This window comes from Triturus cristatus, chromosome 7 (assembly GCF_964204655.1).
Source record: "Triturus cristatus chromosome 7, aTriCri1.1, whole genome shotgun sequence".
Classification (NCBI taxonomy): domain Eukaryota; kingdom Metazoa; phylum Chordata; class Amphibia; order Caudata; family Salamandridae; genus Triturus; species Triturus cristatus.
Window position 1 is genome coordinate 1,561,089,196 of NC_140590.1, and position 12,448 is coordinate 1,561,101,643.

The following is a 12,448-nucleotide window of genomic DNA, read 5'->3' on the forward strand; positions in this document are numbered from 1 at the left end:
TGCACTGGAGCTCTAGTACTGAGGGGGGTCAATGCAAGCTTTTGTGTGTCTCACATTTGTGCCCAACAACCTCGGTCAAAATCTTTCCCTTTTAGTTGTTGTTTACTGAAAGCTAGAACTCTAATATTGAGACACTGCTGCAAAGCCCAGAAGCTTTTCTATAGAAACGTCATTAGATCCTGTAGCTGGAGTATCGGGTGACACTAGGAGGCACTGCAGCTCGAATACCAAGGTGTCACTTTAGGGTTTTTTGGTTCTAGTGGTGGATGGCATCATTTAGAGCCCTGTACCATTGGTGCTGTGGTGTCACTGTGAACACTGTACCTCAGGTCTCTGTCTTTCAAGTGGGCTTTGAGCTCGAGAACTAGGCTCTTACAATCATTCATAAACTGTATAATCAAATGGCGCACATCAGCGACCAAGAAGGTCAAATACACAGGTCGCATTGTAGAGGTCACGCAGCTCAAGTATTACAAAGACGTTGTAGAAGCAACAGACCTAATTTATCAGGATGGCATCACAGGTGCTACTACTGAGGATTCTGCTCCTCGATTGCAGCTCTTGTTCTGGAAACTTTCTATGGGCCCTGTAGAGTACTAAAGTCTCATTGTGGGCCAGGGGACTATATTACAAGAGGGATCACTGCCAGCTCTGGCATCATGAACATCATGGTTGAACCTCCAATAGGATCATCAAGCTCTATTATGGATGCCTCAAATCTGGATCAGGTGCTTTAAAACTGCGACATCTACTGTGGAATCTGTTGTAAACCAAATAGGAGCGTTTGCTGTGGAGCCTTTCAGTAACATTTAGTGAGCATTGTTTAATTACACCCATCTTTCAATGCATCAAACCCATTTGTGGTCGAGAGAGCCTGGGACTTGGTGGTACAAAAGAGTATGTTACTCACAATGACATCATGCTGTCCAAGGACTGGCATCTCCCATAGGGACTGGTTCGTAAATCGATTGAAATAATAGGGGCGATTTTCTCGCTTGCTCCAGCATTTCTCCCAGCCTGCCTGGACCAGTTCATCTGAAATGCATGAAAAAACATATCAGGGCAGGAATGTATGACACACAGTCATGATGTAACCAATTAACAACTATAAGAAATAACTCAAGAAAATAAAACAATCAGGAACGTTCCTATGCACTTGTGACATGAAAAGTCGGAAAAATGCATACTCAGGAGACCATTTGCACCAAAAGCTCTCTCTTTCTAAATCTGAAACGCTGCAATAATCCCACCTGCCTAGGAAAACATGGTGGAACATAGGAGGTTGGTTAACTTTGTTTAAACCTAAGAAACAAATCTACAGCAACAAATAACCACAGGGCTACCTATATACACACAGCTCAGTACCCCAAGTATTCCACCACACATCCCATAAATATGCATATCTAATTGGGGCATTGGATCAACACTCCACAGGCAACCATGTGAAGAAACCTGATCACCAAGGCAATATACTTGCAAATACTTAACACATCAACAACCCCACACTGACCACATTGGGAGGGCTAAAATATGGGCTAGTGTGCCTTAGACTAAAATGACACCGCTGTAAGGAGAAAGCCAACACATCAACCAATACATACCATTGCAAACATGAGCATGGGTAAGTTTATCACAGTCAGGGATGTGGAATTCCTATAGCCGGACGCCCGGGACTTATTGTTTGGGGTCAAGGGCAACTAGTTTTAATGTCTATTTTGTCCTTGGGACAAGTAGGCCCAACCCCCTACAGCACAAACCCTTTAGCTGCCAGTTTACAATACCACATTATGGATCAAGGAAGGGCATTGTCTAAAGTTAAGATAATATGTGTGTCCATGTGTTAACACTGTTCAAACTTGTATTTATGGTTCATTAATGCAAAGTCTTTTTTATTAGGGTGAGCACTAAAAGTAAATGTTGTCAGCTCTGCCTGCACTATTGACGGTGGTTCCAGTATAAACGTGCACACACGTTTAAGTTTAGTAATATGAGGCTATGCATAATGCTCCCAGAATGCTCTCTGATTATATGCAAATATTTGCAGAAGCTCGAAAGCAAGTGATGATTCTTTGCTTTCAAAATAAAATGTTCACAAAAAAATGCAAGTAGGAAAAAAATATTTTGCTAAACTTCTGTAAGAATGTAGGTACCATATCTTTGCAGCATCATTTAGTAACATGTTGATGTATGCTTGTATTTCCCAAAAATATTCATAATGGAAAATCAGTGTAACCAGTTAAAATACGATTGTGGGAAACAAAAATAAAGAAGCATTGGCAAAGCCAGTAGGTCTGAAATTGGTGGTCAGGCTTTTGGTTTTGTCAATGCGTGACTTGTTTACGCATGGTTTTTGTAAAACCTTATCTGTGTGGGAGCTGCAGGGCCCTCACCATTCTAACAAGCATTGGCAAAAGCAACAAAAACTGTTTTTGGTCTCAAAAAGCACACATTGCCACAGCACTTCCAGGGAGAGGGAGATATATATATATATATATAAAAAAATTACTAAACACAAAAGGTCATGGTTAACCCCAGGCCTAATTAGCGGCCCAATTATTAAAGAAAGTCTCAAAAGTGCATCCATGGTATATATCCATGCATTAAGTGCATATATACAGTCTCCGTGAATTCACAAGAATTTACAGAAGTAGGCCAAGAAATGGTACTCCTAGAAAATATTTGTGAACTGCATTTTAGCATGAGAAAATGTGCTTGTGTAGATTTTCTCGTGTGAAAATCTGAAAGTTTCAAGTTCACTTTTCCTCCAACCACTTTTTTCCCAACCCTGAAGAAGTTTTACGTCTGCCACTGCCAGAAGGAAATTTCCAACCTTTTTCAGTATGGAAAAAGATTAGAAAAGAGTTGGTGAAAACCCTTAAAACATGCAAGTTAGTAGGTTTGCACAGACTCAAAAGTGTATTCCAACCCTTGAACTATTGCTTACCACTACCTACAGCCCCAGTATGTAGACCTGCAGAAACGTAGCAACATAAGGGAATTGCTAGTATTCAAACCCCACTATGGTGCAAGCCCTGGCATAATTAGAGAGGTTTTATCAGAACTCTTGCTTAATGAGATTGCTGCCGTAATTTGTCGCCACATTACATGGCACAAAAGGGACAAGTGGATTTTGTTACAGGACAAGTAGATTTATGAAGCAAACTGCCCCATGGACAAGTAGATATTTTATTAAATTCCACACCCCTGAATCACAGGAGCAGAATACCACTTAAAACAAAACATCCAAATACTATCCTAGATTTTTTTTTAAATCAGTAGACTGGCAACAAGACCCAAAAAGTAAGCTACCCTTAATCAGTTCGATCAGAAACCTACACCACCAGTTTTCCTCAACTCGCTAGTTTAGAGATGTATTGTGAGAACAGGTACGGGTACATAACTGTGCAAGTCTGTTACTACTACTTCCTGGAGTTGAAATAGAGTAGTAGCTAGGGCATTATGCCTGCTTTACACTCTCCAACATCAGAGACATGTATGCTTATTTTTATATTTTGAGAACCTACTCTAAGGTCAATTTCTTTTGAGATCTCTGTTCCCTGACAACAGCACTCCTAACCATCAACTCATTCTGCGATCAGTTTTAGCATGCATTACCTGGTAGGTCCTGCACCAGTCTATTGGGTTTTGGCGAGGTTGGCTGGTTCTGGTTTGAGGTGCCAGGAGAGTGAATCATTAGAGAGGTCTCATCTCTTGGGCTTCCATGATTTTCATTAGCCATTTCTCTGCATTCAACCTGTATGCAATACAAACCAATGAAGATTTACATCACAGCATGCATCACAGCCTTCTGTTAAGCCACTGACCAATGCAAGGTAACGAGGGAGTATTGTACCTGCATAACATTGTAGAGGGCAGTGAAGGATTACCAAGCTTGTATAATTAGAGAAAGGGGTACACAGCGAGAACACATTTGGCAAACTGCAGACAGCAATGCAAGGTCTCTGCCCTGCACTCTGCTAAAGTGACATTTAAGTTGATTGTGGTTGGTGCAGATGCCCATACCTTGCATTGTAGAGAACATAGAACTCATTGCACTTTTCTTCCCCAACAGATGGAACTGCAAGTAAGTAAAACATTGTTCTGGCATCTTGCATAACATTTCCTCTTTACAACACAATCTACCATTCATGGATTCTCTGTAGTGTGGACAATCTATTACTTAATTAACAAAGTGGTGTCTATTATGTATTTGTAAAGCACTTTGTTCCTGGAGGTGCTGAGTAAAAAATGTGCATACACACTGCCCTGCCATCACACAATGTCTGGGCTACAGTGCCATCTGTTTTCCACAACCTTTCCAGACTCTGAGGCACAGTATGGGTCAGAATTAGAACTTTTCTATTTTGCAAGAATGGCTACAACTGAAAAATGAAAATTCCTCTCTAGTCCACTGGTATCATAGAAGAAACACTTCCAGTGCCCCAGAGATAACAACGCTACCTGCAAATCTTTCAATTTTCAAATGTCTCTTTATTTCAATCTCTCGTGATTTTGTGACCCCTGGTATCATTACACAAAGATTTGGATGGGAACCAAAGATTTAAAGATCTTGGCACAAAAAAACACTTAGGAGTGGAAACCATGTGACCTTTCCCCCTTCCCCCCATAGGTGACCTCCCTAGAAATATTTAGAACTCAAGCTAATCCCACTGTTTATTATTTGAGCACCACACACGCTAAGCCCATCAAAGGAAACACTATGATTCACAATCATAGTTTTTAATAATTGGAACCACCACAGAATTAATTAAAACTGAATCGAAAACCAAGATCATTCTCATCACAAGAAGAAGGAACAATCCAGAGAGTGGACAGAAGACAGTCATTACATCAATTTCAGCTAACAAAGTAGGCTTAGCAGAGTGGCTTAGTCCACTGGAAATTCCGGAGTTACAATTTAGGCAGCCCTAATGCATGCGGAGAACACCCTCTGTAGTAGGGAGAATAGTAAGAATAGCTATAGTGCTCAGTTTTGTATTGCATAACGAGCCCTTGGTCATCTTGGAAGGAAAAAGCTAGCCTTTCAGTAGCACTGTGCTACATAGGGTACAGACAAACAGGCAACGGACTCTTTGGAGTCACCATTCCTGTACTCATCAGCTGACAATGTCCTAATAACTTTGTGGACTTGTTTTGTCTAAACAATACTGTTAAGCATTTTCCATACTTAGGGTTGAAGTACTCTTTTTACAAAAGAGGTTTGGGAAGATGGTAGATATATATAATCCTATTTATAAGGAAATCTGTGTTTTTGGGGGGAACAGAAGATGGATGTGTTGGTAAAACACTTTGCTCCTACGGAATGTTGTTTAAGGCTCTTTGAAACTCACTAAGTCCATGCTCAAATGCAATTGCCACTAGGAGAGCACCTTTCCAGCAGCTATGGCTCATATGGAGGGCCCATTCATTTTTCTGTACTCTGGTTCAATGTGTTTATCTTTCTACAACATGTTACAAATGTTCAATACATACATAAATAAAAATAGTACAATGATCAACTACTCCCAAAGAGAAGGGACTCACAGGAGAGTAGAGGAACTAGCTGAGCCCTTTAAAGAAGTTGAAACAGAAATGCTTGAGTATGATTATTTGTTTACATGCATGATGACTGCCAATTGAACCTTTATGGCAGAGAATTGAAGATCAGGCTTTAATGAATGTTGAAGAAATTGCAATCATGTGTATTGTCATGGAGTTCCAGAATCTTTTCATATCTGCCACACTGCATACAATAATCTTATGAAAGACCTCCTGGTTCTTTTAAGATATTCATACAGTGTGGCGGAAGGTTTAAATGGCTGTATTCGAGAAATTCAAGGGCCAGGCTGCCAAGTTGCGAGACTGCCCGTTGTGGTGGAAGACACAGCCTTAAACCCTGGATAACACATTCTGTTTGCACATCAATCTCCCATGCGGTGTTTTAGGAGGTGAAGCAGATCGGTCAACCACAACCCCTGAAACCACTCTGGAACAATTAAAATCATTCTTGTATTGGTCTGTTTGTATTTTATGATCACCTTTAGGACAGGGGAAATCAGTGGAAGAGAGTCTAATGTCGTGTACTAATTCATCAAACGAAATACATTCCCCTGTGGTTTTCCACTCATATTTGAAAGGAATGTGAAAACATTTTGAGTTTTCAGCCACAGCAAAGAGTCGGCCACAAACCTTTGAGACAACCCACTCATTACGTATGAACTTGCTTGCTCAACATATTGTATGTGATGAAGAGGTAAATACCTGTGAGCAAGTGCCAGATGCCATGCACTGGCTAGCTGTGGGCCTTTAATTACGTCCTTCTCTGTTTGTTCAGCCAAGCACATTGTGTTTTATTGTCTATAAATGTAGGGCGGCACCTGATGCATTTATGACCATCATGTTTGGGGGCTGGAAAAAGAACCTACAGAAAAGATGGGATAGGAGCCAAAACATGCTAGGCTGCTAGAGCGGGGATAGCAGTCTTGCATCCGAGGAGAGAAAAGGGTATGCTCCTGGTGAACAACGAAGCCAACATGTTTTGGAACAGCAGAGTGCCACACCTGTAAATGTAGAAAAGAGAACAGAAATACTTTGGGAGCTAAAGAAACAACAATGAGCAAAACAGAAGTGATAATGCTTTGGCCATTGAAAAAAGTGCCTGAAGAGTCTAGAGATATGAGAAAGACAGAAGACTGGTCACTGGCAAAACTGAAGTTTGGAAAAGGGCAAGGTTGATGTATTTGGAAATGGAGAATATGGATGATGATGTATTTGAAGACAAAGAGTGTTGCTGAAATGTATGGACACGGGTAAAGTAGTGTGGGCATATTTGGGGATGGAAACAAGGCCTGACACATTTGCAGATTGATAGCTGGGATAGTATGTGTTTGGGCAGGAAGGGTATGGGCATGCCTAGCGAAACGTAAAACTGCCATGTTTGTGTGAGAAGAAACGGATGAACTCATTGGTAAGTATGATGTGTATAGATTAAAGAGAAGCATGGGTGTTAAAGGTTGTATATTTTCATTAACTACAGAGCACATTAGTCGCAGGGAAGGCAAACAATTTTAAGTGAGTTCGCTCAATGTATTACTACAAGGGTACACTTTACTTTCCACTGTGCATTGCTGCTAATTTAACAAAGCCAAGTAGTTATTTGCCAAATTCAAACCAGAGAAAATACCACTTAACAAAATAAAACTGAATACACTCTGCCCTGGACTTCAATATACAACAAGTAAATTAGCGATCACAAAATGGACTAGCAATGTTTTTTCACGTGTGACACACCCAGAGCTGCGAGTTACTGCTTGCTGGCCAGTTCTTATTAATTTAACAAAGCCAGAAAGAAACTTACAATCATCTACCCAAAGATTGTTCCCAGCTACGTGTACCAAGGCCTAATCTTCTCTAGGATGGTAATAAGAGTACATGGTGTGCTTGCGTGTAAGCTGGACAGCAGCATAAACAATGGGCAATACTTTCATGTAGAAGGATACACAATTAACTGTTGCTTGTTATAAGATACTTACAGGCTTGCCTTATTTCTCACCAGGGAAACAGGCCAAGCCTGTAACACAAATACCCTATCTTGCGTGCCCATCAAGTAATAAGGTTTAAGACATATGGCTGGTATTGGCCCTGGTGTTATGGGGATGTGTAAGGAACACTGATCACCCTTGAGGGCCTCCATGCACCCTGGAAGGAGATAACTATGCTGTCTAAGAAGAGCCAAGTTGAAAAGCCAGGTTTTCAACTTCCTTTTGAATTCAAGGAGGGAGCTGGGAGCTGTGCTGGGAGGGTGCGCTCGTTCCAGGTTTTGGAGACAACATAGGAGAAGGTAATGCCTCCCGTTTTCATGCGCCAAAGGCGGGCGAGGAGTCATTCAGCCGATCTCATGTGCCTTTTAGGGGTGTGGAAGTGGATGCGGTTGTTGAGCTATGAATGGGCTAAGTTGTGGGGTGATTTGTAGGTGAGAGAGAAGTTTGAAGGTGACACCTTCTTGTATGGGGAGAAACAAAAGGCCTCTGAAGTGTCTGGAGATATGTGCTCATGGGGAGAGGTTTAGAGAATCTAGCAACCATGTTTTAAACCATTTGAAGTTTGTTGATGAGCTTCGCAGGTGAATCCTATGTTAGGCTGCTGCTGTAGTCTAGTCTGCTGGTGATGAGTGCTAACGGGACTGTCCTGTGGGTGTCCAGTGGGATACTTATGACATTTGTTTCGGGCATCTTGATGGTGTGTGAGCATGTTGCTGATACCGCGTTGACTTGGCTGGCCCTGGAAATTTGTGTGGTGGTTATGGTTTCCATGCTCCTGGATGCTTTGGTTGGGACGGGTGGTTGTCCTAGGGTGTCGGGCCACCGCGCAGGGTCCACAGAGAGGTGTGCTTGCCAAACAGTAGCGCTTCAGTTTTGTAATCGTTTTGCTTGAGACAGCTTCTTTTATGTCGGACATGCAAGTTATCAAGTTGGATTGTGTGGTTGAGGAGTCTTCTAAGAGTAAAAGTATGAGCTGCAAGACATCTGCATAGAAAACAATGCTTAGGCCGTGTAAAACGTATGATGGCGGTGACAGAAATCATGTAAACATTGAAGAGGGTGGGTGTCTAGGAGGAGCACTGTGGTACTCCGCAAAACAGTTTGGTGGTGTCTTATTGGAAGGGGGCTAGGCTGCCTGTTTGAGAGCAGCATCTGGTGTTGAAGTGGATCCATTGTAGGGTGGGGCCAGGAATTTCAGCCTTGTGGAGTCTCTAGATGTGGACACTGTGACAGACTGTGTCGAAGGTTGCCAATACATCCAGGAAGATGAGAGCTGGGGTGTGTCCCTTGTCGATGATTTGGCGTGTCATCCGTGGCTGAAATGAGGGTTATTTCGATGATGTGGTTAGCTCTGAATCCAGACTGAGATTGGTTCAAGGAGGAAGTTGGTATCAAGGCAGCGGGAGAGGTGAGTGTTAACCAGTTTTGCTAGGACACTGATGGGGGTACGGTAGAAGAGAGTAAAGCCCATTGTTAGCTGTAGTTGTCAGGTCAGCCAATGTTTTCTTATGGGATGGTATGGTGGCATGTTTCCAGGTGTTTGGAAGGTGATGGTAGAGAGCAAGAGGGTGAGTATTGAAGTAAGCGGCGAGCAGATGGAGTCCAGACCTTCTACGAAGGACTGCCAATGGATCCAAGGGAGCTCCGGATTGGATAGATTGCATGGTGTTAGTGGTTTCCACAATGGAGATTTCTCTCTGCATGAAAGTTGGGGGGCCTGGTTTTGTTTGGTGCTGGAAGTCGAATGGAGGTGGTTGATGGATCCAGGATCCGGGTGTGGGGCAAAGTTTATACAGATGGTCTTTATTTTCTCCGAGATGTGGATGGAGAGTTTGTTACAGAAGTCCTGGAGTGTGTGACCATCATGAAGATGGCATGTTGGCATGTGAATTCCTTGACAACGGCCTTTATATCTTTGGCAGAGTACACACGGTCTATGCGGGTGAGAGAGCTGTGAGTTTGATAACAGATCTTTGAATTTATTCAGATCGTTAATAAACCTTTATCTTTTATGTAATGGACCTTTTAGATTTGACCATTAGATGCCTTTTGTCACTGTGTTATGTTGGGTAATTGCCTTATTCAAAGCTGCAATCCATTGATTACTGCATAGGTGCTTATAGTATTGAGGATTCACCCAAAGTTTCATACTGAATATCCCTGCTTCAACAAACCAAGTCTAGAAACAAATCGCAGAAAGTCACCTTAGAGCACCAGCTTCTGAATTTAAATGGAAAAAATCCTGTCTAATTTGTCTACAACTAAAAAAGATAGAGAGGAGAAGGAGCAAGGCTGATTGAAGAAATAATTCCATCCATGAGGACGAAAAGGAGTGTTGTAAATATGTTTGGGAGGAAGGGAAGTGAATATGTTTGGAAGGAAGGTAAGTATAGTTACATCTTGGGATACCAAAAAAGCTTCAAACATTTGTGAGCGGTGTGAGCATACTAGAGTTCGCTAGAGACCTTAAAAGGGGATCTGAAATGTCTAGGCCTGTTGGGAGGGTGAAGACTTGTCTCTATTTTTAGACAACCTTTGGTGTAGAAATAATTCCAAAGAGTAACAGTGACCTGAATAAAAATAAATTGAAGAGGGGAAAAAGTAAGAGCAAAAGTAAATAAGGAGTTGAAAATGTTGCAAGTAAAAATCTATTTCAAAGTTTAAAGGGTGAGCAAGAAAATAATCGCATAGAAAACAAAAACAATCGGAGTCAAACCGCTATGGGGGAAATACATTTTTTGAGCCATCAAAGAGACGGGTGGGTCAGCTTGAATAATTTAGTTTTAAAATATTTACAACACAGAATAGGGTTAAGAACTAACTAGATACCCGAGGAAAAGGTTTCCAGAGGTGAGAATAACAAAATAAAAGGCATAAGCAGATTCTTGGATTTATAGAACAAGGGGATTTTTGGCAAATGACGTGCTACCTCCTAGCCCCTCTGGGCCAGCTACAATTTGTTCCTTCCTTAAAGAGTCATTAAGATGGAGCAGGAGAGCGGCTTAAAAGTAGTGGAAATGCAAAGCTGTAAAACTAACCATGTTAACAAATAGAAATGACGCAATGCTCAAATTATTAAGACTCAAATACATGGCTAGCACAGTTGAGTATAGCTTCTAGTGATAGAAAAGATAAGGCTGGAATGCCCAAAGGAGTGCATTCCAATTGTACAAACTGAAAACCAGTAGAAATGGGGCACCAGTTAAAGGGTGGAAGAAAATTAATTGATTCGTCAAAGACCGGCATCAGCATGATATTTAATTATTATAATTACGACCAAAAAGCAGGTTAGAGGTGTAAAAACACAGATCCCTTAGGAGGGAGAAATATCTGAAAATTGAAGGGGGGGGGGGGGGGGGGGGAATTAGGTGTGTCTGTGGGCAGAGAAATGAGCAGAAGTGTTCAGGCTGAAGAAAGTCAGGAAACAGTGAATGGTTTTTCAAAAGATGGGGAGAGAGGAAAGAGGATGTGCCAGTTGACCGAAAAGTAAAAGCTGAAAAAAAGGCTGGGAGCTGACATGTCTTGGCGTAGAGTTGAAATCCTTTCCCCCAGGGAAATGATAAATATTATAACAGCAAATGCAAAGAGTAATGCTGCTATTGCCTCCATTTGGTAAGGAAGGACTTCCTAAGTATCCTAAGGACTTCCTACATGCCTGCCCTACCTCATCTCACCTCGTTCACATTGCTTACAAATATTTTGTTCTAAAACCAGTAATCACTAGGGGTGGGCGGAACGTGCAAATTTATACTCAGTGGAATTTTGCGGAGATTCCGCACAGTTCCCCCAACAGGAAGAAAATATGCAGCTCATGCTGCAATTTAGCGCCAGAAGTGCAAGCATCACTGAAAAATCATTGCAAACTGCACCATGCGTTACACAAGAGCACACGGCCATTCTATATGACGTTGCTGCCACTCGATTAGAAAACCTACTCTGGCGGCAGCAAATTTACAGCAACCCTCTGACAGCGACCACACACGTTAGGATATCGCACTAGGGCATGCTAAATCTTGCTTGCACTCACCAGCTCGCACTTTTTGAAGCCTCCCAGGAGAAAAACTCCACCATGTGGCGACTGGTGGAATTTGGCCTGAGCTCTGTGTTAAACAGTAATGCGGAGTGACCAAAATTCTGCCAATGTCGCAGGCAGAATGAAACATTCAGCCCACCACTAGTAATCACATTGGGTTTTAGACTAACACACTATTAGCTCTGTCCCTCTACCCTCTTGTTTTTGCTAAGAAAGTAATATTGACACACTGTTGCAGTGAAAAAATGAGAACCCAGTCTTGCAAAATAGACTAACCCTACGGTGGATAGAAAATAATTTTCTTATATAACCCTCACCCACCAGAGTTACTCCTTGGTGGCATGCTTCATCATTGGGTCAATCCTGTTCCGCTGCAGAATACAGTTTTGTTATAAACTCATTTTGGAGGATGAACCCAGTACATCCTCTCACTACCCCTTATTTTTTGTATGTACTGCTGCAATGAACAAGGCAGTTGATATACTTAAAATCACTATTGTATGGTTACACCTCCTGCATTATGAGAGACGTACGCTCACAAAGGGTGAGCAACAGTTGTACCATCTTCAAGCAGGCTCCTACGATTCCTAAACGTTTCTGGACTTTTTGTTTACCCTATTTTTATACCGCCATGGTATTACAAATAAATTATAAAACCCAATTGGCACACACTAATCAGTATAAATGCGTAATTTTTGCAGTCACAATATTGAACTCTTCAATTGCTGTTTCTTCTGAACTTGGACTCCACAAGTCAGTATATTATTCCAAGTCTTGGACTCCACAAATCATATATTTTGCTTGTTCACAAGGCTGATTCTTCACAGTAGCCAACACGGGTTTCATCAAGAATTTCGACTTCGTCAGGGCTTAT

At 41.8% G+C, this 12,448-nt stretch overlaps 1 protein-coding gene across 2 annotated transcripts in view; it reads right to left on the reverse strand.

Moving 5' to 3' along the window:
* The window catches only part of PCIF1 (phosphorylated CTD interacting factor 1), a 157,653-nt gene that overhangs the window by 124,970 nt on the left and 20,235 nt on the right, over nucleotides 1–12,448 (reverse strand). For both annotated transcript variants that reach the window (XM_085619370.1, XM_085619371.1), the window contains exons 2-3: nucleotides 3,616–3,754; nucleotides 911–1,035 (exon numbers count right to left, since the gene is read on the reverse strand). In XM_085619370.1, the coding sequence (XP_085475496.1) occupies nucleotides 911–1,035; nucleotides 3,616–3,739 (249 nt within the window). In that variant the 5' untranslated portion in view covers nucleotides 3,740–3,754. The remainder of the gene's footprint in view (nucleotides 1–910; nucleotides 1,036–3,615; nucleotides 3,755–12,448) is intronic.